This window comes from Plectropomus leopardus, chromosome 2 (genome assembly GCF_026936395.1).
Source record: "Plectropomus leopardus strain MGB_pleo_1.0 chromosome 2, ASM2693639v1, whole genome shotgun sequence".
Classification (NCBI taxonomy): Eukaryota; Metazoa; Chordata; class Actinopteri; order Perciformes; family Serranidae; genus Plectropomus; species Plectropomus leopardus.
The window spans coordinates 18,683,045-18,702,839 of NC_142177.1; the positions used below are offsets into that span (position 1 = coordinate 18,683,045).

Genomic DNA, 19,795 nt, shown 5'->3' on the forward strand with positions numbered 1-19,795 from the left:
ATTTTCTGCTGCAATATTGTGTTATCACATAACCTCCATTTGGTTGCCAAGTAGTCCGATGTTTTAAGGGATTTTTCACAAATAAAAGCACATAGTATTATCACTGTTGCGAAATAAGAAATCCAAACAATCGTAATTGTACAGAGGTCATTACACCATGGAGTCCTGTGAAAACATTCAACTGTTTCAACTTTTTCTACCAAGTGCTTATTACAGCAAAATTATAAAACCATGTACTTTTGCTGTTTGCTGTTGTCCTATCATTGTGAATATGTAACAAGAATTACAGCCGTGAATACGGTACAAGTATTTCAGAAAAAAACTCCCATCCCAATGCTCTTGTAAGCCTGCTGTTTTTTTTTCAATTCTAAATGCCAATTATCCTAATTGCTTTTGTCCTCAACCTATTTGAGATGACGTCTTATGTAAAACCCCATTAACCTGCTTTGTTATGATTGTACATCATAGTACAAACACAGTACTAAAGGCTGATAGTTTACAGATTGTTTCTATTGTTTATTAGTGAGTACACATTTAAACAACATCTCTAAGTTTCCTTTTAGATGCAATATTGTTTTTGTCTTCCTCAAGAAAGACTTACTTTAAATATTCTTCAATGAACTCAAAATTCATTTTATTCTTAAAGTCTGTTCACTATCTGCTGCTATCGGTATTCGATTTTAGTTTTAGTTTCAGACAGGTACAGCTGGTCTGGCCTGAAGGGTTTGTTTTTGCACTTCAGTGGAATAAGACTGTTATAGTTTCTCTTTGCAATCAAATATAGTATTTAGAGTAATATTTATTTATTTATTTGTAAAAGTTTTTTTGCTTTTAACAAGTGCCAATATTTTTTTATCCTCTGATTCCTGTGTGTTTTTGTGCTGCTGTGTTTTGACATGTGTTTTTGTGATGCTATCTGTCCCCATTTGTACTTGTGTACAGTGACTGGTGAAAATGGGGGAATAATAACTGTGATGTATAATCAGTAACAAAATCTCAAGACAAGTGGCTGGAAACGGACACAGGTGTGAATAGCAATGTGTCCCGACTGTCCACTTCTGTCGGTTCACCTAACTGCATTTAAAAACTAAAGTTATATGTCACAGCCAAGCAATGTAGTACAACTCTTCTGCACTTTTCTTTGTCAGTACTTAATTACAAAAATCTTTCAAAATAAAGGGGCAGTTTAGCAAATCACTTGCACACCTTTTGCAGTGCCTAACTGATAGGCAGAGCCGCAGGAACCAATAATTGCTGTTAACTATCGAAGATGTTGTTCAGCACATTAAATGTGTATATCCAACAGTAACTGAGTGTAAGTAAGAGTTCTGTTTACATATGAGATTAGACTTCCATAGTGGTAAATATGTTTCTCAAAGGTCCAGTGTGTACGATTTAGTGACATATTGGTTAAATGTTGTAGAATTGAAAGCCGTATCTTGTGTTTAGCATGTGAGAGAACTACTGTGATTGAAGCGAAAATGCAAATTCACCAAATATCTCAACGCTTATCTAGAGTCAGTGTCTGTGGAGGAAGACCCGCTCCATGTGTAAATAGTAAAGGCTCTTTCTAATGAAGAAAAAAAACACACAACAATTTTTATTTTCTGGTGATTAGAAACAAATGGCCACATTTATAAATATTATATTCTATTTCTGCCAATAAATGCCTTCAAGTCCTGGATCTTGAACTGAAGTTCAGCATTCACCTCAAATCTAATAATGTGTTAAAAAGCCTGATTCTGATGTGAGAGAAAGGAAAATACCCTGCTTTGTGCTGAGATCCACAATCAACAGCCTAGCAGCAGCTTTCCACATCCAAGACTAGCTACCCCGTCTTCCTCCCAAAGATAACAACACATCCCCCTTTAGCATCCAGTCAATTACAGTTACTGTGGCTCACATACCTATCTCATAGGTATCTGACATGACAGATGGGCTTTACAGTGTCTAGGCTGACAACTCATGCTTACTCCTCTTACCTCTGAAAATCTCAGTGCTTCATCAACACTCATCTGAATTACTGTCTCTAAACAATAACAGATCTCACAGTGACAAAACTGGTAACACTAGTAAAATAGTTGTAAACACAGTCCATTACAATATGAAACATAAAAATGTAACAAAGCTATGGTTTGCAGAAATGCACAATGGCAACTTTTATCCCAGCAATTTAATTGCAAAATTAGGTAATCCTTTCTTGATCCTAATACGATAACTAAAGCAGAGATCATCCATCCTAATACTAACAGAAAGGAGGTTGCCTAAGGACAAATTGAATGTGATTAGCAGTCGTAATAGCACTGATAAGTGGATTGACTGATTCCAAAACAATTTTGTTGCTTCAAGATTTGCTCCCATGGAACCAGTTTGGATATTGGGAGACAAAAATGTTTGTCAATGTGGGTAAACTTTTCCTTTTGACCTGGAGGAGTGTCTCAGTGATGAGATAAGGACATGATACAATTGATAAGGAAATCTTTGAATGGCCTCAGGTCTGGTTTTATTCCAATTAATCAATTAATTTAATTAATTCAATTGACTAAACGTCCGGTCAGAAAGCCCTATAAATGTTCTCTGGTTGTTTGTAATGGACTGCCATTACAATAAAGCAGGAGATGCTGAACTGACCATCCCATGATAAGAAAACTCTGATTTTCCGCATTTACGTTCAGGGCAAAATGAAGCACGGTCGTGTTACGGAGCTTCCGGAGGACTTCTGGATCCCCATACCTCTGGATACAGACAACATCACAGCTTTCAGCCCCTTCCTGATCCCCCAGGACCATCTAGCAAGCTCAGCCACCTACTATGGAATGGCAGCATACATGCTTTTTTTATTCACTGCGGGCACCTCCATCAATGCGCTTACAGTTGCCTGCACCATGCAAAACAAAAAGCTCCGGTCCCACCTCAACTACATCCTGGTGAACTTGGCTGTTGCAAACCTTCTTGTGGCCTGTGTCGGAACCTTTATGGCCGGCTGCGCCTTTGCATCCAGATATTTCATCTTCGGACCACTAGCATGCAAGATTGAAGGTTTTGTGGCAACACTTGGTGGTAAGACAAACACTGAGACACAGATATATAAGATTAGGACACTTTAGTTTTGATAATCTAAAAAAAAATGTAATTCTACTTTATGTCATTCCAGGGATGGTAAGCCTGTGGTCTCTTGCTGTGATAGCTTTTGAAAGATGGTTGGTCATCTGTAAGCCACTTGGGAACTTTATTTTCAAGCCCGACCATGCCATAGCTTGCTGTGCATTCACCTGGGTGTTCGCACTAATTGCCTCAGTTCCCCCACTGTTCGGATGGAGCAGGTCAGCATTACACACACACCTTTACATTTGCACTGATCGTGATGCAAGGCTGCCATATAGACTCATGCTAATGTGACTATCCCACCAGGTATATCCCAGAAGGCATGCAGTGCTCCTGTGGTCCTGACTGGTACACCACCGACAACAAATATAACAATGAGTCCTATGTGATGTTTCTCTTCTGCTTCTGCTTTGCTGTTCCCCTCGCCACCATTGTCTTCTGCTATACCCAGCTCCTCATCACACTGAAAATGGTGAGGCAAAGTCAGAAATTGGAAACAGAGTTAAAAAAAATGTTTTTCTGACTAGTGGTTGCTGTTCGAAAAGGTGTAAACTACTTCTACAAAATGCTAAATTGAACCGTATCTCCTGTGTAATGAGAATATGTGGTTTTAGGACCTCTAAGCATGCAGAAGTTTTTAGACTAAAGTCACCTCTCTCACTCAACAGGCAGCAAAGGCCCAAGCCGAATCTGCCTCCACCCAGAAGGCAGAGCGTGAAGTGACCAGGATGGTGGTTGTCATGGTGCTGGGCTTTCTGGTGTGCTGGATGCCTTACACTACCTTTGCTCTTTGGGTCGTCAACAACCGCGGGCAGCCTTTTGACCTGAGATATGCTTCTATACCTTCTGTCTTTTCCAAGTCCTCTACAGTGTACAACCCAATCATCTATGTTGTCCTCAACAAACAGGTCAGTTGGATGTCCTGTCACACTGGAAGCACATTAAGGTTTTCATGGTTTATGTTATAGTTTAATTTCTTGTCATCTTTCAGTTCCGCTCTTGCATGATGAAAATGCTGGGGATGGGTAGTGGAGAGGATGATGAATCATCGTCAACGTCAGTGACCGAAGTCTCCAAAGTTGGGCCTGCTTAGACTGAACATCAAGACTGTTGACTTCTCTGCCACCTACTCCTGTGAATTGTAAATAACAGTAAATGTACGTGTGTTTTGTCATATGAAAAAATCAGTGCGTTCTCATTCCCAGGGCGTCAAACACGGCAGCATTACCGATGACCGTTTGCATATGATTCCGACACATAAGGCACCCTTAAGCATCTGCACAGAATGTATCAGGCTATCAGCAAACTGCAGACAAAACCTATCCGCTACAATGACGGAGTATGAAGAGCAAAAAAAGTTCCCTTAGGGAAGGGAGAGGAGAGAAAGAAAGAGAAGGTGGATAGGTCAAACAAATATAATACTTTCACCCTGAAAACAACCCTTCGTGTGTTGTGTAAAACCAAAGTCAATGCTGATTTTTTTCTAAAACAACATACGTAGCTGACATCATGCTTATTAACTTTTTAAATAAAGTAAGTCAGAAACGTATTTATTTTAACCCAAACCATATTTTCTAAACTTATCCAGATAGTTTTGTTGCCTGAACCCAAAGTAGTTTTGGTGATGAATCCCACATTTTGTGTGGGCACAGTTTTTTTTATATGACATTCTGCATGAAGCAAGTAAAACCTCACATGCTGTCCCTGCACATCTAAAAATGACGCTAGAGGGGAGCATAGAGGGTCATAGTTTGAGGCTTAGGACCACCAACCAAGCTGCCATACTTGATGAGTTGGAGATGAGAACGTGTTGGAAAAAATATATGAAATGTTGCAATTCAAATAGTAAAGAAATTATAAATAATCTGCGAAGTGAAAATGAATAAAAAAAAAATACAAATATATATATGGTGTCTGTATGTTGTTGTTACTGGAAAACAAACTGGTCACTGGATTGTGACTGTTTACTGTACTTTATATACTACGTTTCTGTACATAAGCATCCTGTTGTCAGACAGATATTTGCTGCAGGATGTGTGAGCATGTTACAGAAGTTGTGTCGTTAAAGTAGCTGATAATTTATTTATTGAAAATTTCAAAAAAGTGAATCCGATGACAGTAAAAAATATTTTTGTTGTTCCAGTGAAATCCATGTTAGGTTTTTCCTAGTTTCAAAAAACAGCTGCACAGTCATCAGAGCATTTGTGTTGACATTGCTGTTTTATTTATTATAATGCTGCTTTTAATGTACTGATGCAATTCGACACTTTTATTTTTTAAATTGAAATTCACCCTCTTGTCTCTGTTACATCACCTGTCTCTCTTGATATAATGATGTATAATCTCCTTCTCTGCGGCTGGTTGTTGGCTTGACAAAGTTACTGTGCAGCGAGTCCCTTATGCACTTAAACTGTTGTCTACGTCTTATGCACCCTTTAAGCTCAGGGAAGGAGGCAAAATGCCAAAAAGGTAACACAAAGCTTGAGTTAAACCAACAGAGTGGATTACAAAAAGCTACAGCAAGTGAGATTATCAGAATTAACGTTACTGGAAACCGGATTAGCAGGCAAAGACCTACTGCGCTCCTCCTTAAGACAGCAGGATTAACCTGTTCAACTTGGTTTTGATGCAGTCCTAATATGATGCTTTGGGACACATGCAACATTTTTTGCCACCTTATGTTGCATCACCTTTATTCTTACAATGTAATTATGCAAAAGAAGTTGATCATTTGAGTGCAGAGCTATGCAGAGCTTTGTGATCTGTCCCATGGACACTATTTTCATACAAACTTTAAAAACAACACCTGGAGGAGGATAAACCCAGAAGTTGGGATCTCTGGGAAGTAGGTTATGGTCCTAAGTGTTAGGTGCAACCTGCCTCCCTGACCTTGAAAGAGTGGGTGCAAGTAGCACCCAACACCACCTCACATTTTCCAGGTAGTAAAAGACGTAGCAGGTGTATGAGCCCGTATGCAGACAATGCTATAGTCTTTATAACAGAACACCCTCTCCCTTCCTTTTTAAACCATCAATCCGTTTTCTAAATTATTTGGGTATAAAGTGAACTGGGCCAAATCAGACACACTTCCTCAGAAATGTTGCCAAATGACAATAACAGTGGCTGTTTCCTTTGAATGTGTGCCAGACATTGTCCTCAACCCTCTGAGCTTTAATGCCAAAGCTCTCTGGCAGTGCCAAACTTTTTCAAAACATCCTGGCTGTAACCTCCTTGGCAGCACAGCCAGAAGGGGAAACCACTTAATGACTTACACCAATTAATGCAAACCCCAATGAATCAGTCGATTATAGAATCAATTAACCTTTTAATGGGGATAAGCAGCATCCTTTGGCCTTTTATAAAAGTCAGTCCTCCACAAAAGAGCATCATGAGACATTAGGGACGCAGAAAACACAGCATTCATGTCTGCCTCTTAAAACTTTTGTTCCTCCTCACTATTGTATGACATAGGCAAAGCAAGAACAAGGAGCAAAAGGGTTAAACCATTGTGATTGTAACTCATATAAAAAGGAATCAATGAGGGCAAATCGTGGCATGGAGCTGCCAGAGGACTTCTGGATACCCGTCGCCCTGGACACCAACAATATCACGGCACTCAGTCCTTTCCTGGTTCCTCAGGACCACCTGGGGGGCACAGGCATCTTCTACGCCATGGCAGGATTCATGTTCTTCCTATTTATGGGTGGCACTTGCATTAACACCCTCACCATTGCATGCACTATTCAATACAAGAAGCTGCGGTCCCACCTCAACTACATCCTGGTGAACTTGGCTGTTGCAAACCTTCTTGTGGCCTGTGTCGGCTCTTTCACCGCCTGCTGCTCATTTGCAACCAGATATTTCATCTTCGGACCACTAGCATGCAAGATTGAAGGTTTTGTGGCAACGCTTGGTGGTAAGAATTAAGCTGTACTTTTGTAACAGTAAACTAATTCCACTGGATCATGCCGTTCTACGTGACTTATTTATAATGGTTTGAAAAATGTTTTTAATTGTATGTCTCTGTTGTTTCAGGAATGGTTAGCCTGTGGTCTCTTGCTGTAGTAGCTTTTGAAAGATGGCTGGTTATCTGCAAGCCACTCGGTAACTTTATTTTCAAGCCCGACCATGCCATTGCCTGCTGCGCCTTCACTTGGGTGTTTGCTCTGATTGCCTCAGTTCCCCCACTGGTCGGATGGAGCAGGTCAGCAACACAAACCAACATACACTCTGAATCTCATCACAAAACTGGGAAGCCGGGATGCAAACTCAACACGCTTGTAATAATCTCACCAGGTATATCCCCGAAGGCCTGCAGTGCTCCTGTGGTCCTGACTGGTACACCACCGACAACAAATATAACAACGAGTCCTATGTGATGTTTCTCTTCTGCTTTTGCTTTGCTGTTCCCTTTGCCACCATTGTCTTCTGCTATGCCCAGCTCCTCATCACACTGAAAATGGTAAGGTAAACAAACTGACCTGGCATAAGAATGAAGTGACTGAGGGGACTGTTTAAAATTGCGAGGGCCTAGGTTTCATAAATTAGAATTAAAATCCTAGATAGGCCTTAATAACAAAAACATAAAATAATTTTTTAAAGAAACAAGCAAACATAAATTAGCTTATGATTATTATTCACTTAAGAACGCAGCACTAGCAGAGCACAATACATTTTTTGAACTTCTGAAAGACAGTCAGCAGGTGTAGGTAGGCACACCTGTCATCAAGTGCAGGCACACCTGTCAGCAGGTGCAGGCACACCTGTCAGCAGGTGCAGGCATGCATTGCAACAGTTGTTTCCAGCTTGCAGCTCTCACTCTCTCTCTCTATCAAACTCCTCAGCTCCATCCGGCTCCTGCCTTAGAAGTCACATGTATCTAAGCTAATGGTTTTGTTGTTTTTGCTTTTTTTCTGTAGATAATGGTCAAATAAAGGGGGCAAAAATACACGTGAGGGAGCCTAAGCCACCAAAAATTCCTTGTGGTGCACTGTTTGCGAAAAAGAAATAAAAAAAAATGAAACATATAGCTCAGACGTATTTACTTAAGTTTCCTTAAAAATGTTTTAAAAAGACTACATTTTTACATGTGACACTGTTGGTAAACATTTACAGTGAAATGCATGTCATCCTTTGTTTTATCAAAGCCTAAGTTAATCAGTACAAATCACTTGACTGGCTTAGTAGGCTGTATCATCAACAAAGAGGGGGCTCTGCAATTGCCAGTGACACTGCTGGTTTATCAAAAATTTCTTTAACAACTATTTCTCTTCCTCAACAGGCGGCGAAGGCCCAGGCTGAGTCTGCCTCCACCCAGAAGGCAGAGCGGGAGGTGACCAGGATGGTGGTGGTCATGGTGCTGGGCTTCCTGGTGTGCTGGATGCCGTATGCCTCCTTTGCTCTTTGGGTTGTTCACAATCGTGGGCAGCCTTTTGACCTGAGACTGGCGACTATACCCTCCTGTCTGTCTAAAGCCTCAACAGTCTACAACCCGGTTATCTACGTTCTCCTCAATAAACAGGTCTGTCAAATGTTGTGAACAACACATTTTAAAATGCACTTTGCTTTGTTGCATGAGAGAAACTGATTAAGAACGGCAAACAACAATAACAACCCCCTTATGAGGCCTAAACGCACTGAGCTGAAAATGTGCCCAAATTTTCTGTGTATTACACAGGGCTGGGCAATGTGTTTTCTTTATATTGTGATATAAGGCTCGACAATGTCTTTTAAAGACTGCGTTACAATAAAGTGATGTAATTTTCTGAACTTACCAGACTGTTGTAGCTGTTCTATGATTTGCATTTACCTACTTAGCCAATATATCCACATTACTGATGATTATGTATCAGAAATGTGGTACAGTCTCTTTACACTATCAATATTGAGGTATTTGGTAAAAAAAAAAAAATCATAAAAAATCATTTGATTCTTTGCATATTGCCCAGCCGTAGTATTACACATGTACGACCACATTCTCTGATGTCAGTCAGTGCAACATTTTGTTACACAATAATTATGAGTGATTGGTTGGGTAAAATCAAATTCCCCTCCCCCACAGAAATCAGTTGGGTTGCAGTGTCAGACTGAGGATGGAAATTGAGTGTAACGAGTTGACAAGTCTGTCTGATATCAGAAAAACCTTTAATATTTAAAATGACCATTTTGCTTACTTTCCTTTCCCCATTATCCTCACACATGATGCTAATAATAGATACCACGCTCTTCTTCTTCAGAAACAATGTGCGTTTTAACTGATTTGATTATCTTTTTTATTCCTTTTCAGTTCCGTTCATGCATGATGGCGATGCTGGGGATGGGTTCACTTGAGGAGGACTCCTCATCACAATCAGTGACTGAAGTCTCCAAAGTTGGACCTGCTTAAACTGAACATAGAGACTTGCTGCTAATGATTGAGAATTGTAAATAATAATAAATGTACGTATGTTTTATCATACGAAAAAAGATATGCTCTGCTGCTGTTCGAGTGAGAAATAATAAATAATCTGCAATATGAAAAATGAAAATAAAAATATAAACATGTAAAAATAGTGTCTCTATGATTATGCTATTCGCTGGTTTGTACTGTATACAGTTTTCTTTTGGGGGTTTTGTGTTGTACAGCACATAGTAGCTGCAACATGCAAGAGAAATAAAAGAAAATGCATTGTGATGACAGTTGTTACTTTTGTTACTGGTAAAGATTTCAAACTACCACAAAAAGATTATTAAAACCAAAATATTGCAAAATGTATTTTCATGGATCTTTGCAAGGACTTCCAACAACATTTCCAACACTTTTTAAACAATCATTAGATTGTTTTAATATTAGTATTACTTGAAACATGCTCCCAAGTCTTTCTTTTATTAGGGGTGTTGAAATAATTTTAGTTATTGGGCCATATATAACCCGATGTGATTATTCTGATTATGTTCAAGGTTAACAGTCACCTCTAAAAGACGAGGGAGGATACCACTAAACAAGTCCAAATTTGCAGTTTCTGCAGCCTTGTAAACTCATGCATCTACATGCGTCCCCTTTTTGCCAGTTGGCTTGAAATGTTAAACCTCTGAGACCCAGAGTGACATCACTTTTCTTGTACTGCTTTCAGAAGCCTTTTACAAGTATTTAAACCTCTGAACAGTGGGAGAATTGTATGATTTCTCTCAAAAACATGGGGAAAAAAAGGCAATGAGCAACTTTGTACAAAATGTTACACAAATTGCAAGAAAAAAAAACATTTTTGAAAAAGTTCGGGGAAAAAATATACTTACATATATACTTATATATTATCACAATAACACATTTAGTGTGTTTTTTAAAGAGTAATTATAAAGTTTAAGCACTTTCCTTTCACTTTTTAAGTCTTTTTTCCTTGCCATGTTTTTTGAAAGACAGCCAGTTTGCCCCAGTTTCAAAGGGTTAAGTCAGTTGTCCTTTGCTTAATGACCAAACTTTCCTTAAAATCATAAAAAGCCTGTGAATCAATTTGGAAGTGATGGGCATTTTTACAACAGGTCACTCCTATTACCACACACCCTGTAGCCAAGTGACATCAACACGAACATACACACAAACACACACACACACGCTTGACCCCCATTAAAAATAACATATCATGCCTGATGTAAACCAGTACAGTCTGGATCACTGGGGCCAAATGCACGCAGTGACCACCTGAACATCACTGATGATGAGCTCACATGGTTTACAAACACAGTGCTACATTCGGTTGTAATGAGATGATCCTTGCCAGTTCTGGTACTGAGCTACTAATCTCTATTAGCTCAAAGGTGGCACATATTATCATGAGAGTGCGTGATGTGTGTGTACGTACATCAGGACAAGTATGTGTGGTCTGTGAACCAAAGCTTTAAAGCCCCTCCTTGAGCCAATTAAGTTGAGTCTGAGTAATATTCAGAGTTCCTATAAATGCACCCAACAGAATACTCTGTTGTAGGACAGTAAAATATCAAGCATATCAGGATTATTTAAAATCAGATACAAATTTTTTAAAATTTTAAACATCTTTTTGAAAAGTGCTTGAATTTTTAATTTTATACACAACAAGTCAAAATGAGGGGAATTCGCCCTACAGAGCTCCCAGAGGACTTCTGGATTCCCATCCCTCTGGAAACAAACAACATCACAGCTCTCAGCCCGTACCTGGTTCCCCAGGATCACTTAGGGAGCCTAGGGATATTTTATTCTATGTCAGCGTTTATGTTCTTCCTGTTTGTGGCCGGTACAGGCATCAATATCCTCACTATCGCATGTACTGTTCAATATAAGAAGCTGCGGTCTCATCTGAACTACATCCTGATGAACTTGGCTGTGGCAAACCTCCTCGTCAGCTCTGTGGGCTCCTTCACCTGCTTCTACTGCTTTGCCTTCAGATACATGATTCTTGGTCCGCTGGGGTGCAAGATTGAAGGATTTACAGCAACTGTTGGTGGTAAGGATTTTAATGAATGGAATAAATCCTACTAAAGAAAAAAAAGTGGGGAGATGGAGTGATTGATATCACATTATACCAAAAGGCAAACATTTGTGCTTATGCAACTTTTGATATATGCAATATTTTGTGCCTATGTTTATTATATTATAACTGCAAGCCTCCTATAAATTGTCTTGCAATCCCATTGTGCTGATTTTATTGTCAGACAAACCACCCTCAAATAACACATTGCCACTTCTTCCTGCAACAAGACAATCTATCATGGATAACTGCGTGGTTTATTCATCAGCATCACAGTATTAATATGCTATTTTTCTCATATGAACATACATAAAAACAGCTCTTAAAGGTTCAATGTGTAGGGTTTAGGGGCATCTATTGGCAGAGATGGTTTGTAATATCAATAACTATGTTTTCATTAATTTATAATCACCTGACACTAAGAACCGTTGTTTTTTCACCTTATAACCTATTTGGAGCAGGTTCTTTTTCCATGCAGTTCATCAAGTTGTTTCAACAGTAGCCCAGACATATCAAACACTGGCTCTAGACAGGGTCAATCACATTTTTTTGTTTTTGTGTCAGTCATTGTAGTTCTACTACAGCTTGGTACCCATGAAAAATTTCTGCAACCTCATGGAAAGATGCCGCGAAAGCCTACACACTGGACCTTAACTGGCATTTAATTTTTTAATATCAGTAGTCTATTGGATAATTATTTTATTAGATCTTTTCCACAGAAACAACAATTTGCAACTTCAGTGTCTCCGTCTTAAAGCTGCAGTTACAGTCTTAGCCTAAACATATAAAAACAAAATTATATTTGTCTTACGTTAACATCGTTGCTGTTGGGTTCTTGTTGGTTTATGAACTGAAATGTAAATGTTATGCCTCAGTCTCAAATAAATGCTAATCTTTTATCTGCTTGGAAAGCAACATAGAAACCTCAGGCAGAAGACTAGACATGAGTCCTTTTTCTAAACTTAAAACCAGCGTTGCAGCACTTGACATTGGTCGTGGTATCAAAGCCAGTTTTTGAAGGTCTGCATCTGGAACTTATCCACATTTTTACTCAATCTTTTCTTGGTTTTGGACAGACAAAGAGCACTTGTTAGAGTATTGAATACAGATGTTTAAGTCGACTTCAGCTTAGTGTTTGTATTTGTTTGCTAAAGAAAAAGAAAGGAAAATGCTTTCACATTAAATACACTACTGCAATGCCCTTTGATTATTTTACCAAGGCATCTTTCATGATACATTTATAAATACTGCATATGGCAATTTAAGAGGTGAATGAAAAGGATCTTTATTTTCTGGGGTAATTTTTATTGGAATTCAGATGTTTCAGATATTAATCTGTCCTGTCTTGCAGGTATGGTAAGCCTGTGGTCTCTGGCTGTGGTGGCATTTGAGAGATGGCTTGTTGTCTGCAAGCCACTCGGGAACTTCGCCTTCAAGCCTAACCATGCTATAGCTTGCTGTGCACTGACTTGGGTCTTTGCTCTGATTGCTGCAGTTCCTCCTCTGGTTGGATGGAGTAGGTCAGTGAATAAATTCAAAACAGACAGCACTTTTATTTTGTGTTTTTTTTAATAGTTGGTAAAGCAATGAAGATGAGTCTTTATCCAACTGTTTGTATTTGATACCATAATCTTGATGTTAAAAGACCTCTTGTAAGGATAATCATTTATCCAACCACTACACAAGTACTTGCAGCTCACACATGTACAGCAGTGATATTTTCTCCGTGTCTGCAGGTACATCCCAGAGGGCATGCAGTGCTCCTGTGGACCGGACTGGTACACGACTAACAATAAGTACAACAATGAGTCCTATGTGATGTTCCTCTTCTGCTTCTGCTTTTCTGTCCCTTTCTTCACCATCGTTTTCTGCTACTCACAGCTGCTTTTCATGCTGAAAGCGGTAGGCAATATGTTTGGTTTGGGTTGATATGAAAAAAAAAGAAGATTTCTCCGTAGCTGTTTGAGTTGCCATCAGGCCAACCGCTTTAATCTACCTTTCTGGTCAACAGGCAGCGAAGGCCCAGGCTGAGTCTGCCTCCACCCAGAAGGCAGAGCGGGAGGTGACCAGGATGGTGATCGTCATGGTGCTGGGCTTCCTGGTGTGCTATCTGCCTTACGCCTCCTTTGCTCTTTGGGTTGTTAACAATCGTGGGCAGCCTTTTGACCTGAGACTGGCGACTATACCCTCCTGTCTGTCTAAAGCCTCCACGGTCTACAATCCTATAATCTACATCTTCCTCAATAAACAGGTTGGTGCCTTGTCAAATATTCACTCAAATGTCAAAGTTATTTTCAGTCAGGAGGGTAACTGATTTCACTCGACTGAACTGTAGTTGTAGTGAATTAAGCAAGCCAATCGCCAGAATAAATATTGGCCTTGTACATTTCTGCAAACAACGGATATGTAACATTTGTACGTTTTACTGTAGCAGATATGTTAAAACTTATCGAACCAGCCATCAGAGCCGATCAGCGTTTACTACCTCCATTGTAACATAAGTGATTATGTTAAGGTACAACACCAACTGGTTACTATTAGAAAATTATAATGTTTTGGGTTAAAATACCTGGTTGTCCTGGTCTCGAACAGTGGTCTGCAGCTTGGCAGATCATAGTATCCACCATCCCCTCCACATCACAATAACAGCGTCCACTCATAGAACTACATCACTTTAAACACGTGATAAAACTGTGTAGTTTGTTGGCGCTGGTTCAAAGATTAGCTGATTTAAACATTTAAACACAGGATCCAGGAAGCCATTTCAACAGTTTATTGTAGGCGTGTTAAATGAAGAGTTGTTTGTTGTTGGATGATTTTTTTCTGTATAGAGATAGGGAAATAATGAAAGAAAATATTACAGCTCTGCATGACATTAAACAAGCAATCCTAATAAATATGGTCATCATTTAACACACGTCATCAATGCATCTACTATGGCATTTTTGTTATCATTACTATTTTTTCTTCTTGACAAAAGATTCAACTCAGGAATCTTGGCAAAAGAAAACACAAAACCATCTGTTAACTTTAAGAAAATTCATTCAGTAGCAACAAAATAAACATCATAAAGGAGAAAGTCCATATTAAACTCACATCAGCTTGGCATGGTTTGGAGGGACAAGAGAGACACGGGCCTGAAAGATGGAGTTACATAATCTTGGGGAGGAGTGGTCTTGTCATGAGTAACAGTCTATGCAGTGATGCAGTTGAGGTAGAGAGTTGGGATTTAACACATTTATATGATACATCTGAAACACACAAATTTAATATATCAGTGATTTGCAGAGATAGAGTGCCAAAATTTGCTGCCAGTGTGGTGCCCTCTAATGGTGGCTTTCAAAAAATACAAAAAGCTTGCTTCAACCTAGCGGAGAACATCTAATAAGAAATTCAAAAAATTAAATTTTGAATTATTTACTAATTTGGATTATATGGACAGTTAAATTGCTGTCATGACTAAGTCACCAGATATATTGTTTCAGTTCAGTCTGTAAAGAGAATGGCCTCAAAGTTCATTATGTTATTAACTTCGAGGCACTTATAGAAAGGCATTTCCCTGACCAACAAATGTAATAACGCTGTTTTTCCCGTTCAGTTCCGTCAATGTATACAGAAGATGCTGGGGATGAGTGGAGGAGACGATGAGGAATCATCAACAAGTTCCTCTGTCACTGAAGTCTCTAAAGTTGGACCGGCCTAACTTGCTCACGGCTCATTTTGATGACTTACACATTGTAAATAGCACTGAATGAACAAATATGACAAATGAGATTATATTACTGTTACAGATAAAGAGTTACATGCAAAGAAAAAGGTTTTAGAAAAAGGAAAAACAAATAAATGTCAGCAATGAAATTATCATTTGTGTCTTTACCAGGCTATTAATTCCAGATGTACATCACAAAATGTATATCTTTTAGTCTTGTATTCTGTCCAAAGATCTTGTTTTCCTCACAAGAAAGGAAGATGTCTAACTTACGTAGGTCACTGGAAACCCATAGTAGTGAGCAAAAGCTTTATTAGGAATCTTTGTAAATGCTTTTGAAAATTTTATTCGTTTTTTTGGGATTCACATGTGTAAATGCAATCTGGAGTCCAATGGAGAATTGATAAACAGCTGACCAACAACTTTACAGCTTATGTCCATGAGACACATTTACTGACAATGTGGGCAAACACTCTGGGATCATATTATCAGATAGATAGGTTTCTGTATGTAATTCAGTATTGGTCCTGTAATTATAGGGCATATGGTCTTGCATCTGTGTATGTTATTCTCTGCTGACGTGCTCGATGGAGCACCGAACACTCTGTAAGCCTGTCAACGTTACTGACTGGAGATAAACATAGGGGAACATTAATTTTTTATTACCATTTGTTATTTCCATGATCAAGGGAAGTTCAGTCAGTATTGTGAACATGAGCTACTCTCTGTCAGTATACAATATATGATAACAGCCTTAGCAACTCCAGACTTTATGCTTGATGACTTCACAAATTTGAGTTGTAGCACTCTACTTTTTAGATTTGGGAGACAGTTGTTCATGTTTACTTATATCTTTGGACTGTCTTAGACAGTAGGAGTGCATAATATGAATTTTGGTGTACCTTTTAGACAGAGAAGCCAAGACAGAAATATGTTTTGGATAAATTTACACTTCATTAAGTTTTTATATACATTAAGTATATAAAAAATTTAGCCTACCATTTCAGAGCGCAAATGTATAAGAACAATTAAGAACACTACAGAACATTCACTCAAAATCATTTCCAATACAAACACTGAAAAAAGTAAAAGAAATTGCCACCAAAAGATTTTATGAAGATGAGTGATGAGATCATGAACTCACTGTTGGCTGAACCATGCAAACTCTTTTATGTCTTTTTAAAGGAAAGTTTTCTTTAAAAATGCTAGAAATACATTTTTGAAAACATATAAAAAGATATAATAAATAGAGAGATATAATAAAAAATAAACAAATAAAATAATGATGAAGTGGAAAAAAATTAAAACATAGATTACTAGGTAGCCTAACATAACAAACATCAAAGTAATAAAATAAAATGAGATTTTAAAAAAAATGCAGGATCAATACTTTCATGTAACATCTTTCATGTATGACACACTGGGGCCGCTACCTACATAAATCATGGACGCCAGGGGCCGTGCCCACCAACCCTGTGCCCGACCTCCATCAGCTGCCTCCATCGACAGCCTTCTCTGGCAGCCTGTAAGTGTAACCCTCCATTCCTGCTTGTGTTATAACACTAGTATGTTAGTCAACTTAGCCCACAGTTAATTAATTTTAATGTTACTACATTTTGTTTATTGCTGCAACCCTTAATGTGAATTTGCACAATGTCCGTTGGCATTATTTTCATATAACATAGATAATAGTGCTTATATATATAATATTTGCTTAAACCACTGAACTCTGCAAGCTTATGTTTGGGCCGGGTGCCTATATGGTATTGGCTTTTAATTCCTTTCACACAAAACTGTTGCTCAGAAAAGATGGAAATACATTTAAATTATTTATTTAATCTTTTGGACCTGGGAAAATTGGCTTTATTTTATTCAAAAACTTGCGTAGAAGGCAATAACATCAAAAGAAGAAATGACCCAGAGGTTACCAAGAAATTCATGAAAAATACAAGAAAATTACCCAAAAATTATAGTAAATAGACAGATAAATAGATAATAGATATATAGATAAAATAGCTGCATTGTCTGTCATTGGTAAGTGATAAAAAAAAAAACAACAACTATATGAGGGAAGAATCAGCTGGCCCCTAGGTATTTTCACATTATCTAATCCCACCCCCATTCAAAAAGTTAAGACACCCCTAATCTACGATAACAAAGGGTTAAAGGAGACTTCCATTAGCAGAGTGTGCTTCCACTCTACTCTCCCACTTGAGCCTCATCTGTCCATCTGGTGCAGTTGACATTATCTTGCAGCTCTTTTCAACCTGAAAAAAATGTACAATTTTCTTCTGCATTATCAATTAATTCATTAAAATATATACAAAATACAATAAAGGTCTATGTGATATCACTGTGGTGTAAAAAATGTAGACAAGTCAACATTCAGCCTACAGATGGCGCCATACTACCTTGTTCACAGCAGATAGCCTTTGTGCTGAAACCATACAACTGAGTAAATCACTTGAAAATACTGTCCAGGGACATAGTTTCAATGGTTTGATGAGCAATAGTTATGTCCAAGTAACATAAGGCCTATACAATATATTATATGAGATTATTACAAAAAGAGAATATTGGATTATATATTACACCGATTTTTGGATCGAGGTCATCTGTCTAATACAAACACACTGCCTCATACTGAGATTAAATACAGTCTGTCAGTCACTCTTAGAATTAAGAGATTTCAGTATACATATTATATTATTCCACAGCTCCCATGGGGTCAAAGACCGTGTCAGAGCCCTCATAGAAAAGCCTCCTCCTGTCAGTGACCATAGCATTCCTGGTTACATGGGTTGTATACAAATTTTGGTGCAATACTTTTCATATGTATGAACAGTGCATTAGTTAGTTTATGATGCAGTATAGACAGGCCACCATAGAAAGTGCTACCAACTAAGCTGTTAAAAACCTGACACAGAAACACTTGCCTCAGAATTTGTTTCCTGTTTCCAAGTAAACATATGTGGCAACATGTTGTCTGTCTGTCATGCTGCTGAGAAGAGTTGAAAATCAATTAGTCAAATCAACACTTGAGCTATGTTCGAAACCGTCCCCTCATTCACTCACTCACTATTCACTATGTGGTGTGTATTAAATAGTGCACTGTATAGGGAATAACCAAACGAGATTTCGGACACTACGTTGGAATTTTTTTCCCCTGGAAAAACACGACCGCATTGCATTGTGGTAGACGGGAGTTGAATGTAGTGTACATTGTATGTACACTCAAATTTGCTGTGCATTGTGGGCATTTTATAATGCACTATATAGTGGATGAAATTAACAGCACAGAATTCAGACACCACTACAAAATGGCGAACATATTATATAGTGCACTATATTCATGATAGGTGACCGTTTCGGACACAGCTTTGGTAATATAATTGGAATCCACTGCCTCTGGGTTTAAGGCCGTCATGGTTCATCTGTGCTGCAGGGGAAAAGTAAAGGGAAGACAAGAATAATCTGGTCATCACAGCACCCCTAAACAACATCTGCATACAAATCTGAGAACAGGATTATTACCTGATGTGAAGTGAACAAGATGAGTAGGATAGGTAGACTCTGTTCACGTCACACCAGTGTAATAAACATGCACGCCACCTGCTATTCAGGGGGCGAGTGTGTACACCGGAGTTTCATACTGTGTCATGGTTGTCATGGAGATTCCCGTTGGTAGTCGGGAGCAAATCAGAGTTCTGCTAGTAGTGAACTTTTACCAACCATGAATAGTTCAGAACTAGCGGAATTCCAGACCTACCCTCGAAACATCACAGCATCACGAGGAAACAAGAATCAAGAGCGGTAAAAAAGTACAAACTAGTGTCAACTACACCTCTCAGATGATATTTAGATATACCTTAAGATACTGAAAACAAAATAGTCACCCCATCGACTTTAGTTAAAGTAATATTACGATATAAACAACTGTCAGAATTTGGTAAAGTACTAATATGAGTAGAGAAATATTTGTAAAAATAGGGAAAATAGAGGAAAACTTTACAGATCTCTTTAGTTGCAGGATCCATCCTCTTCTTGACGTGCGGTCCGTATCCTTCATGGAGTTCTTATCAAATCTGTGAGCCAGCTACTTGAGCAAGAGGTGGACTCGTGAAAAACACAGAATCAACGGATTAAAATAAACCACTACAGCAGCTTTTGTTAACCTCTGCTTTCTCCTGAAGTGAACTGTTGTTCCGGAGAGATTAAGGTGTTACGGAGTGAGCACGCCAGAAGTAATTACTCTATGTTAATCTGTTTTATGGAAGAACTCAAGTTGTCCGTATAATCTGCTTTAGTCTGCTGGGACATGAGAAATCTTCACCTGGGTCAAACAGGTTCTCATGAGAGGGCTCAACACTAAGAGGGGAGACACTGCTGTGACAACAGCTGCTACTCTACCACATCTGATCCTTTTTTTTTTTTGAGTTATGTTGACAATATGATTTACTGTCAAATATCTGACTCATAAGATGTGTGGCTGTAGCACTAT

General features: G+C 38.6%; 3 protein-coding genes across 3 annotated transcripts; all 3 read left to right on the plus strand.

Annotated features, from left to right (window-relative positions):
• Nucleotides 1-2,602: 2,602 nt before the first annotated feature.
• On the plus strand, nucleotides 2,603-5,009 carry LOC121955507 (blue-sensitive opsin-like). Its single transcript, XM_042503504.2, has 5 exons — nucleotides 2,603-3,060; nucleotides 3,155-3,323; nucleotides 3,412-3,577; nucleotides 3,774-4,013; nucleotides 4,097-5,009. Exons 1-5 carry the CDS (start codon nucleotides 2,682-2,684, stop codon nucleotides 4,196-4,198), a joined length of 1,056 nt encoding a protein of 351 aa, XP_042359438.1. The 5' UTR covers nucleotides 2,603-2,681; the 3' UTR covers nucleotides 4,199-5,009.
• A 1,484-nt stretch (nucleotides 5,010-6,493) lies between these two features.
• LOC121955527 (blue-sensitive opsin-like) lies at nucleotides 6,494-9,766 on the plus strand. The gene is made up of 5 exons (XM_042503528.2): nucleotides 6,494-7,021; nucleotides 7,141-7,309; nucleotides 7,402-7,567; nucleotides 8,387-8,626; nucleotides 9,392-9,766. The coding sequence occupies exons 1-5, from the start codon at nucleotides 6,643-6,645 to the stop codon at nucleotides 9,488-9,490; spliced, it is 1,053 nt and encodes a 350-aa protein (XP_042359462.2). The 5' UTR covers nucleotides 6,494-6,642; the 3' UTR covers nucleotides 9,491-9,766.
• Nucleotides 9,767-11,182: 1,416 nt separating this feature from the next.
• On the plus strand, nucleotides 11,183-19,349 carry LOC121955517 (blue-sensitive opsin-like). Its single transcript, XM_042503516.2, has 5 exons — nucleotides 11,183-11,561; nucleotides 12,937-13,105; nucleotides 13,322-13,487; nucleotides 13,597-13,836; nucleotides 15,184-19,349. The coding sequence occupies exons 1-5, from the start codon at nucleotides 11,183-11,185 to the stop codon at nucleotides 15,286-15,288; spliced, it is 1,059 nt and encodes a 352-aa protein (XP_042359450.1). The 3' UTR covers nucleotides 15,289-19,349.
• The last annotated feature ends 446 nt before the right edge of the window (nucleotides 19,350-19,795 follow it).